This window comes from Salmo trutta, chromosome 4, assembly GCF_901001165.1.
Source record: "Salmo trutta chromosome 4, fSalTru1.1, whole genome shotgun sequence".
Classification (NCBI taxonomy): Eukaryota; Metazoa; Chordata; class Actinopteri; order Salmoniformes; family Salmonidae; genus Salmo; species Salmo trutta.
The window spans coordinates 68,159,247-68,184,913 of NC_042960.1; the positions used below are offsets into that span (position 1 = coordinate 68,159,247).

General features: G+C 44.5%; 2 protein-coding genes across 3 annotated transcripts in view; one reads left to right on the forward strand and one right to left on the reverse strand.

Moving 5' to 3' along the window:
- Nucleotides 1-25,667, reverse strand: part of LOC115191426 (tripartite motif-containing protein 16-like) — an 81,198-nt gene that overhangs the window by 48,775 nt on the left and 6,756 nt on the right. The window lies entirely within an intron of this gene.
- On the forward strand, nucleotides 11,509-23,105 carry LOC115191463 (tripartite motif-containing protein 16-like). Of its 2 annotated transcripts, XM_029749310.1 has the most exons (6): nucleotides 11,509-12,234; nucleotides 16,269-16,364; nucleotides 20,491-20,724; nucleotides 20,989-21,148; nucleotides 21,274-21,333; nucleotides 21,570-22,081. In XM_029749310.1, the coding sequence occupies exons 1-6, from the start codon at nucleotides 11,638-11,640 to the stop codon at nucleotides 22,079-22,081; spliced, it is 1,659 nt and encodes a 552-aa protein (XP_029605170.1). In that variant the 5' UTR covers nucleotides 11,509-11,637. The 2 variants fall into 2 exon arrangements, 1 of the variants encoding a protein (XP_029605170.1); XR_003877672.1 differs by lacking the exons at nucleotides 11,509-12,234; nucleotides 16,269-16,364; nucleotides 20,491-20,724; nucleotides 21,570-22,081 and adding an exon at nucleotides 22,773-23,105 and having other exon boundaries at nucleotides 21,136-21,148.

A 25,667-nucleotide genomic window follows, 5' to 3' on the forward strand; every position in this document is an offset into this window, starting at 1 on the left:
ACCACTGGGAGAGACAAGAGGTCTCCCCAGTGCCTCGACCAGCGCAACCGGGATTCCCTCTACCCGTCCCTTCTGCAACCAGTCCCAGTGGGATACGCCTCTCCCTTCCCAGGGAGTATGATGGGACGGCAGCACAGAGCCAGGGATTCCTATTACAACTGGACTTCTACCTGGCCACTGTGCACACAGCTCCCTTGGGAAGGGAGAGAGTTTCTGCCCTCGTCTCATGCCTCTCAGGAAGAGCTTTGGAGTGGGCAAACGCTGTGTGGGGAGAAGGAGACGCAGCATTGGACCACTTCGAGGAGTTCACCCGTCGCTCCCGGGCCGTCTTCGACCATCCGCCCGAGAGTAGAGCGGCGGGGAACGGCTCATCCATTTAAGGCAGGGGACGAGAAGTGCCCAGGATTTTGCTCTGGAAATTCAGACCTTGGCCCGCCGGAGCAGGCTGGAACGACAGGGCCCTCATCGACCACTATCGGTGCAGCCTGCGTGAGGACATCCGACGTGAGCTGGCCTGCAGGGATGCCACCATCTCCTTTGACCAACTTGTGGATTTGTCCATCCGGTTGGATAACCTGCTGGTCACCCGCGGACGTCCAGAAGGGGCTCTGTCGGTGCCATCTTCCAGCACCCCGGCTCCGGTGCCCATGGAGTTGGGAGGGCTGCTCGTAGGGAGACTGGAGGAGGAGCCATCACGTGCACCATCTGTGGACGCAGAGGGCACACTGCCGGTCGGTGCCGTGTTGGTTCCTCTGGGAGTCGAGGCAACATGCAGGGCACTCTTGCATCACCTCAGGTGAGTTCGCACCACACTGATCCAGAGTCCTCTGTTGATCACCTGTTTGTATCTGTCTGTTTCCCTGATTTTTCCCCGCATTCCCAGCATAAGGCGCTCGTCGATTCAGGCGCAGCTGGGAATTTCATCGACAGAGCGTTAGCCCTTATTTTAGGGATCCCCATTATTCCTGTAGTTAGACCTTTCCCGGTTCACACTCTGGATAGTCGACCATTAGGGTCCGGGCTAATCAGGGAAGCCACCATCTCCCTGACCATGGAGACGCGGGGGGGTCACGAGGAGAGAATCAGTCCCTTTCTCATTGACTGTCCTGCGTTTCCCGTGGTACTAGGCCTTCCCTGGTTATCTCTTCATAACCCCACTATTTCCTGGCAACAGAGGGCTCTCACGGTGTGGTCGCGAGAGTACTCGGGGAGGTGTAGGGGTTTCTGTTGGTGCTACCACGGTGGAAAGTCCAGACGAGGTCTCCACCATGCACATCCCCCCAGAATATGCCGATTTGGCTCTCGCCTTCTGTAAAAAGAAGGCGACTCAATTACCACCTCATCGACGAGGGGATTGTACGATAAATCTCCTGGCAGACGCTGCGCTTCCCAGGAGTCACTTGTATCCCCTGTCGCAAGCGGAGACGGTGGCATTGGGAGACATATGTTTCTGAATCTCTGCGTCAGGGTCACATTCGGTCCTCCACTTCACCGGCCTCCTCGAGTTTCTTTTTTGTGAAGAAGAAGGATGGAGGTCTACGCCCGTGCATTGACTATAGAGGTCTCAATCAAATCACGGTGAGGTACAGTTACCCGCTACCTCTTATCGCCACGGCGATTAAGTCAATGCATGGGGCGCGCTTCTTCACGAAACTGGATCTCAGGAGTGCGTATAACCTGGTGCGTATCCGGGATTGAGACGAGTGGAAGACAGCGTTTAGTACCACCTCAGGGCATAATGAGTACTTAGTCATGCCGTAAATGTTGATGAATGCTCCATCAGTTTTCCAATCCTTTGTTGATGAGATTTTCAGGGACCTGCACGGGCAGGGTGTAGTGGTGTATATAGATGACATTCTGATATACTTCGCTACACGCGCCGAGCATGTGTCCTTGGTACGCAGGGTACATGGACGATTGTTGGAGCATGACCTGTATGTCAAGGCTGAGAAATGCCTGTTCTTTCAGCAGGCCGTCTCCTTCCTAGGGTATTGCATTTCCACATCAGGGGTGGAGATGGAGAGTGACCGCATTGCAGCCGTGCGTAATTGGCCGACTCCCACCACGGTAAAGGAGGTGCAGCGATTTTTAGGGTTTGACAATTACTACCGGAGATTTACCCGGGGTTTTGGCCAGGTGGCTGCTCCCATACCTCGCTGCTGAAGGGGGGTCCCGTACGGTTGCAGTGGTTGGCTGAGGCGGACAGGGATTTTGGGCAGCTGAGAGCTCTGTTTACTTCGGCTCCTGTGCTGGCCCATCCGGATCCCTCTCTGGCATTCATAGTGGAGGTGGACGCATCCGAGGCTGGGATAAGAGCCCAGCGGAATGTAACTATGATGCGGGGGACCGGGAGCTGTTGGCTGTGGTTAAAGCGTTGAAGGCGTGGAGACATTGGCTTGAGGGGGCTAAACACCCTTTCCTCATCTGGACTGACCACTGCAACCTGGAGTACATCCGGGCAGCGAGGAGACTGAATCCTCGTCAGGCAAGGTGCACCATGTTTATTACCCTTTTTATCCTTTTACCCATTTTGTCCTGTCCTACAGACCAGGTTCCCAGAATACGAAGGCAGACACACTGTCCCGGCTGTATGACACAGAGGAGCGGCCCATGGATCAGACTCCCATACTCCCAGCCTCTTGCCTGGTAGCGCCGGTCGTCTGGGAGTTGGACACGGACATAGAGCAGGCATTGCGTACAGAACCCGCTCCCCTCCAGTGTCCGGTCGGGCGTATGTACGTTCCGTCTGCTGTCCGTGATCAGGTGATATATTGGGCCCACACGTCACCCTCCTCTGGTCATCCGGGGCTCGGTCGGACCGTGCACTGTCTGACTGGGAAGTACTGGTGGCCCACCTTGGCTAAGGATGTGAGGATCTATGTTTCCTCCTGCTCGGTGTGTGCCCAGAGTAAGGCTCCGAGACACCTGCCCAGAGGTAAGCTAAACCCCTTACCCGTTCCACAATGACCTTGGTCACACCTGTCTGTGTTATATTTTTTTAGGCTATCTCTATCTCTGGAGTCACACACACAATCTTATCTATGAATGCAGGCTCAGTCAGACCGGAGACATATGTCTCACATGCACCATTAATCATAGAATGGAATGTGGCTGTTTGGTTTTTATCAGCAAGCCATCTCTTAAACAGTTGCCAGCCAAAGCTTCAAAAGACTCCTTCCAGGTAACTCAGAAAGGAAGTGAGAGAGTTCTAAGAACCTTACTCTATTTCATAAAACAACCATTTGGTGCATAAACATAACATATTCTTGTAATTGTACTACCACATTCCCCCATTTTGAGAATTCTCTCAACTTAAAAATGAAATTACAAGGTTTAAAAACACATTACACAGATGAGAAACAAATGAGGCATCAAACATCTTTTAACTTAAGCATAAAAAACTTCCTTACATGAATATATTACCCTAAGAAATTAAGAAATTCTCAGCAATCTAAGTCAGAGTATATTTTTCATCAGTATGAAGCAAATCATCCTGTTGATACTGATCATACTCCCATTGGTCAACATGGGATTGAGATCCAAAGCTCTTCGCTGGCCATGGCAGAACACTAACATTCCTGTCTTGCAGGAAATCACGCACAGAATGAGCAGTATGGCTAGTGGCATTGTCATGCTGGAGGGTCATGTCAGGATGAGCCTGCAGGAAGGGTACCACATGAGGGAGGAGGATGTCATCCCTGTAACGCACAGCGTTGAGATTGCCTGCAAGAACAACAAGCTCAGTCCGATGATGCTATGACACACCGCCCCAGACCCCTCCACCTCCAAATCTATCCCGCTCCAGAGTACAGGCCTCGGTGTAACGTTCATTCCTTCGACAAAAAATGCAAATCCGACCAGCACCCCTGGTGAGACAAAACCGCGGCTCGTCAGTGAAGAGCAATTTTTGCCAGTCCTGTCTGGTCCAGCGACGGTGGGTTTGTGCCCATAGGCGACGTTGTTGCCAGTGATGTCTGGTGAGGACCTGCCTTACAACAGGCCTACAAGCCCTCAGTCCAGCCTCTCTCAGCCTATTGCGGACAGTCTGAGCACTGATGGAGGGATTGGGCGTTCCTGGTGTAACTCGAGCAGTTGTTTTTGCCATCCTGTACCTGTCCCGCAGGTGTGATGTTCGGATGTACCGATCCCGTGCAGGTGTTGTTACACGTGGTCTGCCACTGAGAGGACGATCAACTGTCCGTCCTGTATCCCTGTAGCGCTGTCTTAGGCGTCTCACAGTACGGACATTGCAATTTATTTCCCTGGCTACATCTGCATACCTTGAAGCATACAGCACGTTCACGCAGATGAGCAGGGACCCTGGGCATCTTTCTTTTGGTGTTTTTCAGAGTCAGAAGAAAGGCCTCTTTTGTGTCCTAAGTTTTCATAACTGTGACCTTAACTGCCTACCGTCTGTAAGCTGTTAGTGTCTTAATGACCGTTCCACAGGTGCATGTTCATTAATTGTTTATGGTTCATTGAACAAGCATGGGAAACAATGTTTAATACACTGTCAACGTCATCACAGAGTCACAGGATCAGGAAATTATCCCGATCATCCAGCAGACACAATCTGGTGAGATTTATCAACAAAACAGAACAAACAACACAACAATACACTCCTTTATATATCACTCGACACATCCCTACATATCACTCAAGGTGTGTACACTTCAATCCAAAAAAACTCAAAAGACTGGTAATTCTCCCAATTTGACACATGACTCACCATGTGAGTCATGTGTAAAAACAACACAGCAAATCAAATTAGAATTAGTACCCTTAATAACTCCAATAAAACATTTGTACCCATAACTTCATAGTAAAAAACAGACTTTAGACAGCCTCCCCTTATTAATAGAACAGAACGCAACAGCGTCAAAAAACAAATGCCCAAAGAACAAGTGAGGCAGCACCTTGTACAATAAGCAAGTGCAAAGTACCAGCTGCCACAAAGCACGGGTGTAAAACAAAACCCGGCACAAACCAGCCGGAGGCGTGCCGACCTGACAATAAACAATACCCCACACAGACATGGAGGGAACAGAGAGCTAAATACAGTAATCATGAGGAGATGTAAACCAGGTGTGCAGGAAAATAAAACAAAACAAATAGAAAATGAAAGGTGGATTTGCGACCGCCGAACGCCACCCGAACAAGGAAAGGAACCAACTTCGGCGGAAGCCGTGACACAAGATACATACATACATATCAAAAATTATTATCCAAATTTATATCATCTTATCAAACACATTTCTATATCTTATTATCCAAACTTCAGATTAACACTTATTTCCACACTCACACAACTCTCATTCACATTCACACAGTACTGTTCCCAAAACATACTTAATCAATTAGTTGTTTTCTACAATATTTTTATAACCTGCAGGAATGTTTTCTATTTTCTATCTCAGGGTTAAGTCTTGAGATATCGCACCTCATACATTTATATTTTACAATACTAACCCATGGCACAGGATCTCATAACCTTAAAACAGCAGTAACTACAGGACTTATTTCTAAAATGGGGTTTGGTCTAAAACAATTACAGGTGCACCTTACTATCTTATACTATATCATTATAATGCATTCTCTAATGCATTCTCTAATATTTCTACAGTGCTTTTTTTGAGCCCACACAGGGTCTTTAACCTACACAGGGTCTTTAACCCACACAGGGTTTTTGCTTTAAAGTTTTAACATATCCACAAAGGTCTAGATCGATCCAGGCCACACAGCTTTGGATGGTCATCCGTCCCCCAAGGATCTAGCTTTACATCTGGTACACACAGCTTTGGATGGTCATCCGTCCCCCAAGGATCTAGCTATACATCCGGTACACACAGCTTTGGATGGTCATCCGTCCCCCAAGGATCTAGCTATAGATCCGGGACACACAGGTTTGGATACCAACGTTAATTGGTCTGAACTGATCCTAGTCGTCATCCGGTACACACAGATTCTGGATGTTAACGTCAGATGGCAGTTCCTTCTGAACTCCATTTTCTCAACAAAAAAACAAATCAATTGTTTACAAGAAATGCCAGTTTCACACTATTTATCTCTGTTCGGAACACCGTAACCACAAGCCTGACACCCTCCTTCAGATCTTAGGCAGGTCCCTTCCTTCAGTGGAGCGCGGGTTTCCCTCAAACCACTAAGTGTAGCACCGTGCACGGTTAAAAACCCAGGTCCTCAGGAGCCGTCACCAGATGGAGTTTGGTGTCCCATCTGGGTCGCCAAATATTGTGGTGGAATATTCTAAAAAGTGAGACAGACTTTGTCATTTTTTCAAACAATCATCTTTATTCAATATCGATTAATTATTGCAATAATGAGACCAGTCAGCCCAACAGTTTTGACTATTGGGCTGAGTAGCCTACCCTTTACAGACCATGCTGTTTCTTATATAGCTGATACCAATAATGTTTAGTCATGGCTCCCATATAGATTGGGGGGCAAAATAAGCCACTTTGGGTTCATCCTGTGGACATCTCCCTCTGGTGTTATTTCCCAGATGCAAGGATGAGAACAAACAATGAAATGTTTATTCTATTCTTTCTGGCCATCTCTCTCTCTCGAGTCACACACACAATCTTATCTATGAATGCAGGCTCAGTCAGACTGGAGACATATGTCTCACATGCACCATTAATCATGGAATGGAATGTGGCTGTTTGGTTTTTATCAGCAAGCCATCTCTTAAACAGTTGCCAGCCAAAGCTTCAAAAGACTCCTTCCAGTTAACTCAGAAAGGAAGAGAGAGAGTTCTAAGAACCTTACTCTGTTTCATAAAACAACCATTTGGTGCATAAACATAACATATTATTGTAATTATACTACCACATTATACAAAATGTAAGTTTACACACTCCCAGGAATGTTATACATGATGGATCATTAGCTGAAATACTTCCACACATCTAGATGGCCGGGCGGGGTGGGTGTGGAGCCAGAGACAGCAGGGGTTCAAACTGTAGAACCCAGTTCCTACATTTGAATATAAAAATGTATTTTATCAAACAAACTATGCTACATTTTATCTCTGGGACCCTCGGGATGAGAAATCAGAGCAAGATTACTGAATGTAAGTACATTATTTACCTTCAGAGGTGAATGTATCAAACCAGTTGCCGTGTTTTGTTTTGTTATGTGCACTCTCATCAAACAATAGCATGGTATTGTTCCACTGTAATAGCTACTGTAAATTGGACAGTACAGTTAGATTAACAAGAATTTAAGCGTTCAGTCCATATAAGACATGTCTATGTCCTGTAAAGTTTTCTGTTACTTACAACATCATGCTAGTCACATTAGCAACAACCATCCCGGTATAGGGACACCGATCCTGTAGAGATCCTTAAGATGATTTATTAATGTACTGTGTGTCTGTACTACAACCCACCAGAGATGTAGAGACAGCAGGATGACTATAGGGTTACCACCACACAGTCCTGTATATATTAATGTACTGTGTGTCTGTACTACAACCCACCAGAGAGGTAGAGACAGCAGGATGACTACAGGGTTACCACCACAAAGTCCTGTATATATTAATGTACTGTGTGTCTGAACTACAACCTACCAGAGACGTAGAGACAGCAGGAGGACTATTGTCGTGGAAATTGTAACCAAAAGGAAGAGAGACTGTAGATTCTTCAAACAGCAACTTTATTATCAGATTTGAACATCTGGATCAGTTGACCATCACTCAATAGTCCAGAGTCTAAAGCCCAACAAACAGGGTGGGGTCTCAGCTTTTATAGAAAAGTACAACCTCTTTGTCTATGTGTCAGTAAGCGGCTGTGTGAAGACAGTGGAGGCATAGAGTGCAGACAGTGGTAACCACCAGTTTCATTACTCTTTTCTGCTGATATTTAGGTGCTGCTGCTCCAGCTAGTTTCTGTTCTCTGGTATGTCTCCACCCAGCTATGTCCATTGCAGATAGCAACAAACAGGATATGTCACTTCCTGTGGTCACACCCAAACTGCTCTTAGTCGCATTATTAATTTACACAAAGACAGTTTGTATCAGTAGAAAAATACAAGTTCATAACAGTAGATCATTCTCTAAATAGAAAACAGATTGACGTACAGGTAGTGGGTTAGTGTGTGTTACTGATCCTAGACAGAGGGGATGTACAGGGAGTGGGTTAGTGTGTGTTACTGATCCTAGACAGAGGGGATGTACAGGTAGTGGGTTAGTGTGTGTTACTGATCCTAGACAGAGGGGACATACAGGTAGTGGGTTAGTGTGTGTGTTTGTGGTGCAGTGTGAGTTGACTACAGTAATAATCCTAGGTGTCTGTAGCCTGGTCATTGATTTGTGTTCTTGCCAACTCCATTGCTGTCATTGTCAAGCCAAACATTTGGCATCACCATGAGTAACAAGGAGTTGGCATGATGACACAAATAGACTGGGACTCAGGCTGAGGTCTGCAGCAGTGAGGAATGTGTGTGGGAATGTGGAAGAGCATGTTGTGGTGAGAACTGAACAGTGGAAGACATCTCTCCTCTAATCTGTGTTACATACCTTCTTGCCCCTCAGGGGAAATATTTCAGGTAAATAATCTCTACTCCCCCTCAGTCACATCAGTGATTTATCTGACTAACCTAACCTCTACTATAAATCAGCCCACAAGGTAAAAAATCTGCTGGTGTTCCCTTGAGCAAGGAACTTATCCCTAATTGCTTCTGTAAGTCTCTGGATCAGAGCGTCTGCTAAATGACTACAATGTAAATATAAATTCCAGTCAGGATGGAAGGAAGAAGATATGACTGTCTTATGATAGTTGTAGACTGATAGTCAACTTCAAAAATGTTCTCAAAAGGGAGTTTGATCAAATAGTCCTAACATTTCATTTCCCATGGAGCCTTGCGTTAATAAGTAAAGTATGTCTGTGTATGTGTGTTTGGTTAGGGGATGTTAAGCCTGCTTGTTGTAGTACAGTACTGTACCACGTCTGTGTGTGTGTGTTTGGTTAGGGGTTGTTAAGCCTGCTTGTTGTAGTACAGTACTGTACCACGTCTGTGTGTGTGTGTTTGGTTAGGGGTTGTTAAGCCTGCTTGTTGTACTACAGTACTGTACCACGTCTGTGTGTGTGTGTTTGGTTAAGGGTTTTTAAGCCTGCTTGTTGTAGTACAGTACTGTACCACGTCTGTGTGTGTGTGTATCTCTCTGTGTGTCGTCTCCCCTCATCCATTCCTCACCTGTTTCTGGGTCCGTTGCCATTGCTGAGGCTGCCTCCTACCAGTGTCTCTAGGGAGGGCAGAGCAGAGCGGCTCAGCTGCTATCTACTCTGTCCTCTCCGGCCCCCAGGCATGGCCTGGCACAGGCACCACCTCAACACCCACAGCCACTCCTCCACTGCAGGCTCCTCCTGCCTCTGCCTCTACAGCTATACCAGCACCCAGAGACCACCACCACCCCCTCCCAGCCCGGCCCAACACAGCCAGGACCCTGGGGGAAATAAGAACAGAGGACAACATGGTCAATACAACAAGAACAACAACAGACCACTGGGGGAAATAAGAACAGAGGACAACATGGTCAATACAACAAGAACAACAACAGGCCACTACAGAGACGGACAGAGAAGAAGTCAATAAAGTAAAAATGTAAAAATGTAAAAATGTAAAGGACAGGGCCATGTTTAGAAGGCACAACGCAGAAGAAACACAGAAGAAAACACAGTGAAACAGGAGCTAGAAAACTCTCTGAATTTGTGTAATATCAAATGCTTGTTAAGTATTGCAACACAGTTTGCTATGGTGTGTGTTGTTGTGTTATGGTGTGTGCTCAAATGAACACAACCCAGCTTCAATAGAGAACATCAATAGAGGACAGCATCAACAGGGTTGAGTTCAGGTGGATGACAATGTAGACATTGAAGATAGCAGTAGGCCTAACGTAATGAGTAGAGATGATATGATTTATTGATAGACCTACTTGGCAGAGAGACACATTAAGTGGATAGCAGAAAACATGCCTACTGTTTACCCCTACTTCTAGGACAGACCAGAAACTGTGATTGGTCTCCGCAGTTTTAGAAACTGTTCTTCCTCCTGTAAGCATTTGCAGGAATTCTGATAGCACACAGGGCTGCAGGCCAAAAAGTTGAGGGTTGTCAGACCACCATATACAAGAATAGGGGTGGAAATATCTTCTTTATGATAAAAGCATTGCTTGAGTCGATCATTGTATTTGCATATCTGAGAAGAAATGGCCTTTTATGAGCAATTTATGCAATTGTATGTCATTTCACAGGAGAGGTGCTGGGTCCCCACTAGAGACATCCTGGACCCAGCCCTCATCACCGACTTCCACCACCAGCACCCCAGTCTACCAGGTATGTGCTCAGGTAGGACAACAGGTGGCGCCCCTAGAATGGGGGTACTGTCACACTCTGATCTGTTTCACCTGTCTTTGTGATTGTCTCCACCCTCCTCCAGGTGTCATCCATCTTCCCCATTATCCCCTGTGTATTTATACCTGTGTTCTCTGTTTGTCTGTTGCCAGTTCGTCTTGTTTGTCAAGTCAAGCTGCGTTTTTGTGTCTCAGCTACTGCCTTTTCCAGTCTCTCTTTTTCTCACCCTCCATGTTTTGACCCTTGCCTGTCCTGACTCTGAGCCCGCCTGCCTGACCACTCTGCCTGCCCCTGACCCTGAGCCTGCCTGCCGTCCAGTACCGTTGCCCCACCTCTGGTTTACTGACCCCTGCCTGCCTTGACCTGTCTATTGCCCCTGTTGGATTATTAAACCATTGTTAATTCGACATTGTCTGCATCTGGGTCTTACCTTCATACCTGATAATATTATCATATAATACAATATAATGACTAGAATAGAATAACAGTTTTGACATGAAAGCACAGCCAGATGTTTTAGTCCTTACCCAGAAGCTCTTATCCAGAGCAACTTAGAGGAGCATTATGGTTAAGTGCCTTGCTCAAGGGTACATAGACAGAGGTTTCACCTAGTCCGCTCAGAGATTCAATTCAGCAACCTTTCAGTTACTGTCCCTACGCTATAAACCACTTGGCTACCTGCCACCTTGACAGTGTGTCTCTATACCTCTCAGTCGCTAAACCACTAGGATAGTTGTCACCTTGACAGTGTGTCTCTATACTACTCAGTCTCTAAACCACAAAGCTACCTGCCACCTTGACAGTGTGCCTCCATACCTCTCAGTCTCTGAAGACACCCAGCCATGGTTAGGATTATTAGAGAAGCTTTTCCTGCTGAAAGACATTACAACCACTTAAGAATTATTATATACACTTATAATCGCTGTTATAACACATAAGTGTATTATAAGGCATTATAAAAGTCATTCAAATAATTAGAATATGTACTTCATTGAAACTGTTACCCTTTATATATTCTAACCACTCTATTTAATATTAAGGGTCCTAACCTAGGAACTAAAATATTTGTCTCCTTCCTTGTCTCCAGTTCTCTCTCTCCCTTCCTCTAACCCCTCCCTCCCTCCCTCCTTCCTTCCTTCCCTCCCTCTAAACTCACCTATCTGGCAGAACCAGAAAATCCATACCTCCCAAAAACTAACTTCTGTGGAAACAAAACGTATCTGAGTCTCTGTGTCATCTGTCTTTGTGAGAGTGAACAACCATCAAAATGGCTCAGCAGGGAGTTCTGCTGTACCAGGACCAGTTCTGTTGTTCTGTCTGTCTGGATCTACTGAAGGAACCAGTCACCATCCCCTGTGGACACAATTACTGTAGAAGCTGTATTGAGGGCTGCTGGGATCAGGATGTTTTGAAAAGGGTCTATAGCTGTCCTCAGTGCAGAGAGACCTTCACTCCAAGGCCTAATCTGAGGAAAAATAACATGTTGGCTGATATGGTGGCGGAACTGAAGAAGACAGGACTCCAGGCTGCTCCCCCTCCTGCTCTGTGCTATGCTGGACCTGGAGATGTGGCATGTGATGTCTGCACTGGGACCAGAAAGCAGAAAGCCCTCATGTCCTGTCTGGTGTGTCTGGCCTCTTACTGTGAGACTCACCTCCAACCTCACTATGAATCTCCTGCTTTGAAGAAACACAAGCTGGTCAAAGCCACCTCACAACTACAGGAGAAGATCTGCTCTCATCATGACAAACTGCTGGAGGTTTACTGTCGTACCGATCAGCAGTGTATCTGTTATTTGTGTACAATGGATGAGCATAAAGGCCATGATACAGTGTCACCTGCAGCAGAGAGGAATGAGAAACAGGTAAGACCAGAACAATGTGTTGGTGACTGTCTGATAAACAAAGAATTAAAGATACAGTAGGAACTAAGGCTGTGTGAATATGAGATCATTCAAGTGAAATCGATCCAGGGCAGAACAAATATGAACACAAACCTTGAGTTTATAGATATGTTAACCCAGATTCTGGGGCGGCAGCATAGCCTAGTGGTTAGAGCATTGGACTAGTAACCGAAAGTTTGCAAGATCAAAACCCCGAGCTGACACGGTACAAGTCTGTTGTTCTGCCCCTGAACAAGGCAGTTAACCCACTGTTCCTAGGCTGTCATTGAAAATAAGAATGTGTATGGGCCTCCCGGGTGGCCCAGTGGTCTAAGCACGGCATCGCAGTGCTAGCTGTGCCACCAGAGACTCTGGGATCGACCCCAGGCTCTGTCGCAGCTGGCCCTGACCGGGAGGACCATGGCGTGGCGCACAATTGGTCCAGTGTCGGGAGGGTTAGGCCGGCAGTAATATCCTTGTCTCATTGCGCAATAGTGACTCCTGTGGTGGGCCGGGTGCAGTACACGCTGACCAGGTTGCCAGATGCACGGTGTTTACTCCGACACATTGGTGCAGCTGGCTTCCAGGTTGGATGTGCGTTGTGTCAAGAAGCAGTGCGGTTTGGTTGTGTTTCGGAGGACGCATGGTTCTCGACCTTCGCCTCTCCCGAGTCCGTACGGGAGTTGCAGACTGTAACTAATTGGACACTATGAAAAAGGGGGAAAAAAAGAAGTTAACCTCTCTCGGGTATGTGGGACGAAATCGTCAACAGCCAGTGGAATCGAGTGGCGCGATATTCAAATTCTAAAATTGATTAAATCAAAGTCAAGGGGTCTGAATACTTTCTGAAGGCACTATGCATGTATATGTTGTTCAGTGTAATATTAATACGATGTATTTATATAGTGCTTTTCAAGGACCCAGCATCGCTTAACAGCCTTAACCTCTCTGGGCTAGGTGGCACCAAATCATCCCACCTACGTAACAGCCAGTTGAATCCTGTGGCGCGATTTTCAAAAACCTTAAAAATGCTATAACTTCAATTTCTCAAACATATGACTATTTTACACCATTATAAAGACAAGACTCTCGTTAATCTAACCACATTGTCCGATTTCAAAAAGGCTTTACAACGAAAGCAAAACATTAGATTATGTCAGGAGAGTACCCAGCCAGAAATAATCACAAACCCATTTCTCAAGCTAGCATATAATGTCACAAAAACCAAAACCACAGCTAAATGCAGCACTAACCTTTGATGACCTTCATCAGATGACACTCCTAGGACATTATGTTATACATTATGTTATACAATACATGCATGTTTTGTTCAATCAAGTTCATATTTATATCAAAAACCAGCTTTTTAAATTAGCATGTGACGTTCAGAACTAGCAAACATACCGAAAACTTCCGGTGAATTTACTAAATTACTCAAGATAAACGTTCACAAAAAATATAACAATTATTTTAAGAATTATAGATACAGAACTCCTTCATGCAATCGTGGTGTCAGATTTTAAAATAGCTTTTCGGCAAAAGCACATTTTGCAATATTCTGAGTAGATAGCTCGCCATCACAGGCTAGCTAATTTGACACCCACCAAGTTTGGCGTTCACTAAACTCAGAATTACTATAAGAAAAATTGGATTACCTTTGCTGTTCTTCGTCAGAATGCACTCCCAGGACTTCTATTTCAAACACAAATGTTGTTTTGGTTCAAAATAATCCATAGTTATGTTCAAATATCCTCTGTTTTGTCCGTGCGTTCAGGTCCCTATCCGAACGGTGACGAGCGGACGCATGTGGTGACAAAACAATTCAAAATATTCCATTACCGTACTTCGAAGCATGTCAAACGCTGTTTAAAATACATTTTTATGCGATTTTTCGCGTAAAATAGTGATAATATTCTGACCGGGAGATGTTGTTTTCGTTCAAAGACTGAAAGAAGAAGATGGTGTCTTCACATGCATGCGCGCACCCCCGTCTCATTGTTCTCAGATCGACCACTATCCAAATGCGCTACTGTTTTTCGGCCAGGGACTGCAGAGTCATCATTCCCCGTTCTGGCGCCTTCTGAGAGCCTATGGGAGCCTTAGAAAATGTCACGTTACAGCAGAGATCGATAAAGAGGCTATAGAAGGCCAAGAAATGGTCAGAGAGGGCACTTCCTGTATAGAATCTTCTCAGGTTTTGGTCTGCCATATGAGTTCTCTTATACTCACAGACACCATTCAAACAGTTTTAGAAACTTTAGGGTGTTTTCTATCCAAATCAAACAATTATATGCATATTCTAGTTTCTGGGCAGGAGTAATAACCAGATTAAATCGGGTATGTTTTTTATCCGGACGTGAAAATACTGCCCCCTACCCAAGAGAGGTTAAGAATTTGTTCTTAACTAACTTGCCTACTAAAATAAAGGTAAAAAAAAAAAAAAAAGGATCAAATTTTTTTTAAAGACTCAAACCAAGTTTTTTCACCCACTGGGGTCATACAGCTGCAAAGACAAAGACACAAGCACGTATATTTATAACCTCATACCAGGAGAGATCAACTCCTTACACATCTTGACAGCCAATACATTTCTGTTGCTATGCAGTAACTGAATTGGTTCCTCTCACTGGTGTAGTCATGACCCTGCCTGATGCTAGAACCTTGGTGGCTGTGGAAGTGTATGTGTGTGAGATAATACTGTAGTAGGAGGGTCGTTGGGGTGGGCACCTCTGGCACCCCTCCCAGAGGTTTCTTCTCACTTCATATGTTGACTTGAACTTGAGACGAATTCCTGGCTCCTCCCTAGTTCTGCAGCTGGCCTGCCTTATCAGAGACTAACTAGACTGTTGAATTCCTGGCTCCTCCCTAGTTCTGCAGCTGGCGTGCCTTATCAGAGACTAACTAGACTGTTGAATTCCTGTCTCCACCCTAGTTCTGCAGCTGGCCTGCCTTATCAGAGACTAACTAGACTGTTGAATTCCTGTCTCCACCCTAGTTCTGCAGCTGGCCTGCCTTATCAGAGACTGAAACTAGTCTGTTGAATTCCTGGCTCCACCCTAGATCTCTAGCTGGCCTGCCTTATCAGAGACTGAAAATAGACTGTTGAATTCCTGGCTCCTCCCTAGTTCTGCAGCTGGCCTGCCTTATCAGAGACTGAAACTAGACTGTTGAATTCCTGGCTCTTCCCTAGTTCTGCAGCTGGCCTGCCTTATCAGAAAGTGAAACTAGACTGTGGAATTCCTGACTCCTCTCTAGTTCTGCAGCTGGCCTGCCTTATCAGAGACTGAAACTAGACTGTTGAATTCCTGGCTCCTCCCTAGTTTTGCAGCTGGCCTGCCTTATCAGAAAGTGAAACTAGACTGTGGAATTCCTGGCTCCTCACTAGTTCTGCAGCTGGCCTGCCTTATCAGAGACTAACTAAACTGTTGAATTCCTGGCTCCTCACTAGTTCTGCAGCTGGCCTGCCTTATCAGAGACTAACTAGACTGTTGAATTCCTGGCTCATCTCTAGTTCTGCAGCTGGCCTGCCTTATTAGAGACTGAAACTAGTTGCCCTTTGTCTCCCTCTTTAGGAACATTGATATTCCACAACAACATGTTTGAACATAATATTTCAGCACTTCCCCTTGTCTCTCTCAGTAACTTTCCAACACCAAGTTCCTATCCACCCTTCATTGACCCCAACATATACATTCCTTATACATGTAAAGTCATCAATATGTTCTACTATGGTAACATGAATAAGTATATTTCTAGCTACAATCCAACAAGTCAAATATCATTATCATTCGTATTAAACACCATTATCATTCGTTATCAAACACCCAATCAGCGCCCTGATTTGTGTTCTGTTAAAACTATAATCATTCACATGACAACATAATAACATACTTTCAGACAGACACTTCCTCAATATTTGTATCCTTATATTCTATGGGTCCTATGTCACATTACTATACTATTGATCTACTGGACAAATAAAGCTTGATAGCTCATTGAAGAGTGATTCTCCACAGAGGCAGCTGGGGATGAGTCAGCAGAAGGTCCAGCAGAGATTCCAGGAGAGAGAGAAGGATCTGAAGGAGCTCCAACAGGCTGTGGAGTCTTTCAAGGTGAGTATTGTTGACCAGAGGAGACACACCATTTCACTTCTCTCCTCCAGTCAGAGAGGGGGAGAGACATGCTCCTATCCAATCCCACGACCCAACTGTTGGGAACAGGCTGTCTGGACCCCTTTCAGAGAATAGACTGCTTAATGTAACTGATGGGATATGAACCCAGGTCTACAGCGGGAGAAACCAACATCTTGACCATTACATCAAGAGGACATTCCCTATTGGGCCATGATCACACTGATCACTGATTTTGAAGTCTCAAGCGGGTCTACCTCATCACATAACCATGAGTGACCATGACTGACTCATGTCCCCTATACATTAACATGGATCTCTCTCTCTCTCAATTCAATTCAATTCAATTCAAAGAGCTTTATTGGCATGGGAAACATATGTTTACATTGCCAAAGAAAGTTAAATAGATAATAAACAAAAGTGAATTAAACAATCAGAAATGAACAGTAAACATTACACTCACAAAAGATTCAAAGGAATAGAGACATTTCAAATGTTATAATTCAAGTGGAAAACAGAGTTTATTTGTGGTTTCAGGGTGGGTGGGAAAGGAGTTGGGTGCAGTTGAATCAGTGAAGGTAACCTGTAGTGGACTTGTAATATTTGTTTGTGTCTCTTCTGACCAGAGAGAGTGGGCGCTCCATGTCACGCAACTTGGGTCAAGATCTGTTTCTTGTTTTGCTCTCAGGAACAGGACACCATTGAAAGGAGTGATTTCTGGGGTAGCGTTAGTGTGGAGGTGGAGCAATTGAAGTTGAAGGCTCTTCGTGTTTGTGATGCCCACCGTTTGGTGTGAAGCAGACCAGGTGGTGAGCGTGGTGAAACAGAGGAGTCACTGTCAGCGTTTGAGTCTTTACCCGACAAAGTCATGTTGGAATATATCAGTTATCCTGTTAGAGTCTTTGTGTTGAATCCACTGAGCTGTTTCAGGTGCAACGTTTATGGACATGATGCAGCAGTTTGTAGGAGGGAGATTCCACAATGTGGGAAGTGTGCAGGAGGTCATGGGATAGAGGATTGTGAAGTTTCAGTGGATAAAGTTGCGTCAACTGTAGGGGTGTCCATGTTGCTGGGGATAAGTGGTGTCTGGTGAGAGAGAGGCAGGTTAAGGTGGCTAGAGTCAGAGTAGTGCAGAAGGTGGCGTATGCTGAGGCAGTGAAGAAAGTAGAGGAGGATGGGTCAAGGCTGAGGGATCCTGAGAGGATCCCTGTGAGTAGTAGATCTGTGACAGCACAGAGGGATTGGTCAACGAGTGATATATGCTTCAGTAAGGTTGGCTTCTTAGAGTTCAAAGCAATGGTTATCAACTGTACCTCAGAAATGGATGTAAATCACAGACAATAGATGTTGTGGTGGCAGCTGCAGAGAAGTATTTGGTCAAACGAGATTTGACTTCAGAAGAGTTCCAGGGTGTGTTGAGTGGTGGTGTCCCGTCCTCCCAGGTCGTTGGCATGGTGCAGGAGCAGATAGGGTCATAGTAGTGGAATGGGGTAGTGGGTTTTTAATGAGTGTAGGGTTAGTTGGCATGGTGTAGGAGCAGATAGGGTCAAAGTAGTGGAATGGGGTAGTGGGATTTTAACGAGTGTAGGGTTAGTTGGAAGGGTGTTGTTTTATTAGAAAAAATATGAAATGTTCCTTTTCCCATTTTGTATCACAAAGTAAAATAGATTTATATTATAGTCCAGTTGGGGGCAGTAATACAACATATTGGAAGCCAACCTCCGTTAAACTCCAAAGAAGAAGAAACGTTATATTATGTCTATGTACAGTGTTGTAACGATGTCTCTCTCTCTCATTCCATCACTTTCGTGGTAGTTGGTTGTGTGGGTCTTTGGTTATGAATGAGGGTGCTGACAGACAATCATTGATGGATATTTATAGAGCTCTGATCAGGACGACAATTGAATACGGGTGTATAGTTTATGGAACAGCAGCAAAGACTTAAGCTGGACAGAATCCAGTATATAGCTATAAGGATATGTATTGGTGCATTTAAATCAACATCTGTATGTGTCTTACTAGTGGAGGCAGGTGAAATGCCTTTGGGTATACGGCGTAATAAATTGTCATTATCTTATTGGGTTGCAAGGCTGTGAGGTTGAGCATCCCACTGCTACTGTTCTAGATGACTGTTGGGAATATACTAGTAGACAAGGCAGTGGTTTTGGTTGGACAGTTGTAGGTATCAATGTTATTATGGAGAAATGAGAGAATGGGTGTAGTAGTGAGATTCTGCTGGGTCCCAGCACATTCAGGTGTGGAAGGGAATGAAATTGTAGACCAGTTATCTAAAAGAGCTTTACTACAAGATATAATATATATTAATGTTCCACTGGGTAGAGGTGAGGACAAATGTAAGATCAGAGACATTTTGATAGATGTGTGGCAGAAGAGATGGGGACTCTGGGCACAAGGGACGGCATTTATATGTCCTCTAAAGGTCGGTGGACCAAGGTTCAAAGGTCAGATTAGGAAGGAAGAGGTGGTGTTTACTCGATTGTGTTTAGGACATTGTACATTGAACTGGTCCTTACATCTGGTTGGCAGCATGTGAATGGTTTGTGTCTGGAGGGTATTGTCAATGAAACGGTGGACCATGTGTTGTTATATTGTTGTAAGGATGTAGAAGAGAGGGAAAGATTGAAGTGTAGGGTCATTGAGGTTGGATGGGGTTGGGGGGGGTTGGAAGGGATTTGGGGGATGGAGGAGGGTCTATTAGAAGTTAGTAGGGCTCTTTTTTATTTTCTCAGAAGTACTGAGTTAGATAGGAGGATTTAGAAATGGTGTAAACCGTGATTGAACACACTCCAGCACAGTAGGTGGCGCCATGCACCTTTAACGTTGGTTTGAGGACCGCCATTATATCATAGAAGAAGAAGGTGTTGTGTGAGGGTTTTGTGGTTCCTGAGGAGGGCTACTATTCTTTTTGCGTATTTTCCAAATGTATTTTGTAGTTGTTAAGGGTTTATTTGTTAGTTTCCACTGTTTATCGGTTAGAGTTGAGGGGGGAGTAGGGTAGTTTGTTTGGGAGGTGTGATGTCCTCAACCGAGTGGAGAAGAAACGCTGTCTCTTCAGGTGCGTTCTGGAGAATGGTGTGAAGGAATTATTGATCATGGTCGGTGAACAGGTGGGAGAGGAACATATACACTCTGTATCCAGAATGAACAAGGCGGTGGTTGTGGTAATGTAAAAGGTGAGTCTTGTTGCCCGGCTAGTTACCAGTATGATTTATGTGAGGGGTGTTGGTGCTGATTTCGATAAGAGTAGTGGTGTCTAATCTGCTCCATTTATTACGACCGAACAGATCCGTAAAGAGTTGGTTCGTTTTGGTCCATTGGGTGTCTCTTTTCGTAGACTAGTGTTTGTTTCTTAACTAAATTCAAGGTTAAACAGGGGAGGGGTGGTACACAGGGTTTGTTTAGGGCAGACAAGCGCGACCAGCCAGCAGCGGGGGCTAGGACTAGGCTGGACACTACATTTTTAACCACATTTACTGATAAAACTAGTTCAATGCATCCGCCAAGGAGCCCAGTTATATAATATTACCATATGTCCCAGCTGTTTGCCGTCTTTTTGAAGTAAACGCGAAAAAGTGGGGCTTATTTTAGGTCATGTTTCACCCTGCCAGCTCCTATTAGTTGTATTGAAAAAACTGGTCTTATTTTAGGTCATGTTTCACCCTGCCAGCTCCTATTAGTTGTATTGAAAAAACAGGTCTTATGTTAGGAGGATTTAGAAATGTGCTGCCATCTATTGGAATTATCAGTACTGAATAAAGTTTATATCCTTACTAAAGTAGTAATTATTCATAATTGCAAAATATAAAGTGTTATAGTTCATTTTATAACTAACAGCTGGGTCTAGCTCTGCTCTGGGGCAGGCTACTAGAGGGGGGACCAGGAGGGAGGAGAGTAGAGCAGGGCCAAGCGGTGTTCTGTACCTGCCTGTCCAGGAGGGGGGACAAGGCCTGGTGGACCTGGAGAGCAGGGTGGCAGCGTTCTGACTCAATGAGGTGCAGAGGCTACTGTACCTACTGTCTCCCTCTCTCTCTCTCTGTCTCTCTCCCGCTCTCTCTCTGTCTCTGTCTCTCTCTCTCTCTCTTAACAGCGCTCTGCACAGGCAGCAGTGGAGGCCAGTGATCAGATCTTTACTGAGCTAATCCGCTCCATTGAGGGAAGGAGCTCTGAGGTGAAGGAGCTGATCAGAGCCCAAGAGAAGGCTCAAGTGAGTCAAGCTGAAGGACTCCTGGAGCAACTGAAGCAGGAGATAGCTGAGCTGAGGAAGAGAAGCACTGAGCTGGAGCAGCTCTCACACACAGAGGATCACATCCATTTCCTCCAGGTAACTAAACTGCCTTGTTACATGTGATATGAAATTAACTTAACGTGAAACTATTCATCTCAATCATTATGTTGTCCTGTCTGTCTCTCTGTCCCTGTCTCTCCCTCTCTCTGTCCGCCCCTCTCTCTCTCTGTCCGTCCGTCCCTCTCTCTTTCTCTGTCCGTCCCTCTCTCTCTCCCTCTGTCTCATTACCGCTGTCCCTCTCTCTCTCTCTTTGTCCCTCCCCCCCCCTCTCTCTCTCTCTCTCTCTCTCTCTCTCTCCAGAGTTATCAGTCTCTCTCCAGTATCAGTGTATCTTCAGACTTACCCAGCATCGTTGTCCGTCCTCTTCAGTACTTTGGATATGTGAGTAAGACTGTGTCTGAACTGAGAGAGAAACTAGAAGACTTCCTGAAAGGAGAATGGACCAAGATCTCCACTACAGGTGTGTTGAAAACAATAAGAACATCAACTTTAGACCATTGAAAGTTCCCAACTAGTCATATACATGTGGAATATGGTATGATGATAACATTCCCTCTCTCTGTCAATGTGTTTGTGTGTCTGTAGTGAATATAGTGGATGTTGTACTGCCTCCAAAGCCCAAGACCAGAGAACAGTTGTTACAATGTGAGTCTCTTTATTGTGAAGTAACTAACAGTCTCTTTTTACTGACACTCCTAACAATCCCTCTAGAAATATATAGCAATAGTAGATCCAATCAAATACTGGGTATCTATCTGACTCCTCATATTTCTCTGATTTGATCTCTGCTGTGCTCTAATCAAAGACAGGGTAGATACAGTATCTGACTTAACTTATTGTTCTGACTCCCCTCATTGGTCTCTGCTCTGCTCTTCTCCCAGATTTCTGTCAACTCACACTGGACCCAAACACAGCATGCACATACCTCTCTCTGTCTGAAGGGAACAGAAAGGTGACCTATACAGACCAAGTCCAACCATATCCTGACCATCAAGACAGATTCACCAACTACTGTCAGGTTCTGTGTAGAGAGGGTCTGTCTGGACGCTGTTACTGGGAGGTGGAGTGGAGTGGGGAGTGGGTTTATACAGCAGTCTCATATAAAGACATCAGCAGAACAGAGAGAGGTGGTGGATTTGGATACAATAACAAGTCTTGGAGTTTACAGTACAATAGAGGTGGTTATTGTTTCAGACACAATATCGTTGAGACTGAAGTGTCAGGCCCTCAGTCCTCCAGAGTAGGAGTGTACCTGGATCACAAGGCAGGTACTCTGTCCTTCTACAGTGTCTCTGACACAATGACCCTCCTCCACAGAGTCCAGACCACATTCACTCAGCCCCTCTATCCTGGGTTTAATATCTATGGTACTGCTGAGCTGGTTAAACTGTAGTAGGGTCCACATAGATACTAGTCATGCTGGTGTAGTCTATAGCTGAGCTGGTTAAACTGTAGTAGGGTCCACATAGATACTAGTCATGCTGGTGGTGATGGTGTCACGCCCTGACCAGGGGAACTCTGCTATTTTGGTCAGGGTGTGGTATTTCTATGGTTTATTTTCTATGTTTTGTTATAGCCTTTCTTTGTGGTTTATTTCTATGTTGGGCTCGGGGTGATTTCCAATCAGACAGCTGTCGCTAGTTATGTCTGATTGGGAATCACATTTAAGTTCCTTTCCCCCAACGATGTTGGTGGGTTGTTGTCTCTTTTGTTTGAGCAGTTAATGATCAGGCATTTTCTTGGTTTTGTGTACGTGTTTAATTCAGTGTAAGAATAAACATGTGTTCGCTCTCAGCTGCGTTTTGGTCCGCTTCCTCATCACCCGACGCCGATTGTTACAGATGGTCCCCAGATGTGATCATTCATTCTACTCTGTTTTATCTACAATGATTTAACTGATTTGATCTTCAGATGTTCTGAATTCAAATAAACATTCAATGTATTCATATTTATTATAGTGCAATGTTTCAATCTTGTACATTTCTATGAATCATTATGTATGGTGTTGATGTATATTGGTTGTCATTCAGAACCATTGATATGTTTTCTCAGTTGGTTCTCTGTCTCTATGTAATTCTCCTAAGTATCATTGATCAGCTTGTAGGCTCGGCCCTAATTGATGTGTTCTCTGTCCCCTGGAGCTGCATGGAAAATGGTCCAGGAACAAAAGGACAATTCAGGACTAGTCAGCCCACTACAAGCTGGAATCACTTACTTTCTACTAAAGTATATGGTCTGGTTTCCCAGACACAGATTAATCCTAGTCCTGGACTAAAAAGCATGTTCAATGTAGATGTCCAGGCAACCGGCCCTTAATGTGTCATCTTTCATCCTCCCATACTGCTCAGTCCAGCAACATTAAACCTGTCCAGCAGGTGGTGCTCTTGACCAAACAATAAAACCAGCAGATATCTTGACTTGCCACTCAGTATATCAGTAATGTTCAGAATAGTACTTTAATATCATTGGAGATTGATGGTCTTTTTAATCCACTATCCAGAGTCAGGAACAGATGAAGTTAGGTCTGCTACTGTCCAGTGATTAAATATGATTTATGGTGATGGGAAATAAAAAAATACAACACTAAACTTCATCTAGTAATAGTTTTCCTTTGTTATTTATTCCAAGGTGTGTCTTTAACTTGTAAATGGATTGTGTGGAGGTGAGCTAGTGGTGTGGGTGAATATTCCAGTTGTGTTTAGGCATCTTCATGTCTGACATCCCCCAGTTCTGTTCAGACCCATTGAACTGGGTCACATTCTAAATGCTGACATATTCCCTCATCTCCACAACTTTACCTGATTCTCTCTCTCTCCTCTCTCCTCTCTCCTCTCTCTCTCTCTCTCTCTCTCTCTCTCTCTCTCTCTCTCTCTCTCTCTCTCTCAGCAGACAACCTCAATATGTTTTAGTTCCTGTCGTTATCAGAACACATGGGGTGTGTAACAATTATCTCCTTTCTCTCTAAGTGTGAACTTGTCCACTTCCCTTCATGGATTTAAAGGAAATGGCTGGTATATGTAAACTCCCTCTACCCCATGTCAACACCAATCCAATGCTTTTACATTTGTGAGGAGTAGAGAAGGAAAGCTACACTTCAGGAGGAAGGAGAGATTATTGGGACGCCCCCATGGAGAGATGATAGAGGGATGTGAAAGAGGAGAGAGGTAATGGTTGTACTCCCCCATGGAGAGATGATAGAGGGATGTGAAAGAGGAGAGAGGTAATGGTTGTACTCCCCCATGGAGAGATGATAGAGGGATGTGAAAGAGGAGAGAGGTAATGGTTGTACTCCCCCATGGAGAGATGATAGAGGGATGTGAAAGAGGAGAGGGGTAATGGTTGGACTTGAATACTTTGAGCATTTCCTTTAGTCTTCCAGGTGGGTGGGGTTTGTTTGTACTTTTAGGACTTTTCTATTGGTTCCATTACAACAAACTCAATCAACCACTGCTCATTAATAAAACAAAAAGCGTGTGTCAAATAAAGTTTTTTTTTCAGACTCCAACAATGTCTATACAAACAATGCAGAATCTACAAAGCCAGAGGAAAAAGGGCTAGGACCTGCGGTATCCAGGAGTCCTGAAAACAGAAGGCGTCAAAAAAACCTGAGATAATTTAACTATATATATATTGTTAATATATTAATATATCTGAAATGTATTGGACATTTTTATATAATATGTATTTTCATTTTAATACCCTATTTTGTATATATTTTTCTTTCAGACGACTCCCAGGGATATACCAACACACAAGACACAATACGTCGAGAGGACGTGGTCGAGGAGGAATTCGGCGCCCAGGACATACATAGTAAAACATTGAAGCCTGATAATTTCAATGCTTTAAATGACAATTCTGAGGTAGATGATTTGTTGATGTATGAGGCGGCCAAACAGCTTGATACAGCCAATTCTGAGGTAGAAACAACAGATCCTAAAATAGATCATGATAGGTTTCTCACAGCCTTTTACAGGGCTCTAAAATCCAGAGAGGTTCAGGTACACAAACGTATGGTTGCTTTACTAAAGTGTCAATACAGTCAAAATCTATCCTTCTGGCATAGAACAATGCCCTGCTTGTTAAACAACAATCTGATAAAAAAAATGCAAAAACAAGCGCTAAAAAACTGTATCTAACATGGATCCTTCCAGAATACCACAAGAACACATTTTCTTAATTAACCAAATTAATGAGACAGGGCCGACATCGCCACCAATAATTCAGACAGATGAAAACCTGTTATCACAGATACCAGCAGAACTCATATCCTTAATTAACCAAATGAATGAGAGCACAACATCTTCAACACCCTTCCACACACACACACCTCCTTTAACTCCCATGTCCGAGGAGTCTGAGCAACCACACAAGGTTTTTGAGGAATTGGAAAATGGTGTAATAAATCAGAGTGGCGATGGTATTGATAGAAGTGTTCCTGTTGTGTATCGAAATAAATACAGCAATACAGAGATTCAGCAGTTTTTTAATTTCACAGGGATGAATCAGAACCTTGATTATGCAGTTTTTTTATGTTATGATATTGGATACTCTGAGCGAACTTTTAGAAAGGGCTACAGGTTTTGCCGAACCTCGTGATGTCTTACAACTTGAAATTTGTGGAGATAGTATGCAAAACACTGTATCTCTTGTTTTACCCAATGGCCAAGCAGATCTTGAACAATTTATAGCCCTGCTGGAACGACTTGTTCAATCTATTTTATCCATCACAGCTGATAGGACCCAAGAGCTCGTTGTATAAATTGTACGTCAACCCCTAGGCGGAGGGGGTCAGAGAAGGAAACTTGATAGTCTCATGCAATCAGAAATCATAAACAATAAAAGGGAATATATTATAAATGTTCACAATCCTGGTAATCAGTTATGCTTTGCAATAGGCCTATCACATTTACTCAACCCTGGATGTACTGATCTCAAGGCTTTACAAAAGTCTAGGGAGCTCCAAAATGCAGTCGGTC

Bases quoted from the DNA above. Each gene is read 5' to 3' on its own strand.
- LOC115191463 (XM_029749310.1), top strand. From the start codon at position 11,638: ATGGCTCAGCAGGGAGTTCTGCTGTACCAGGACCAGTTCTGTTGTTCT. The intron at 20,725-20,988 runs GTAACTAAACTG...CTCTCTCTCCAG, and splicing joins ATCACATCCATTTCCTCCAG to AGTTATCAGTCTCTCTCCAG. The intron at 21,149-21,273 runs GTGTGTTGAAAA...GTGTGTCTGTAG, and splicing joins GACCAAGATCTCCACTACAG to TGAATATAGTGGATGTTGTA.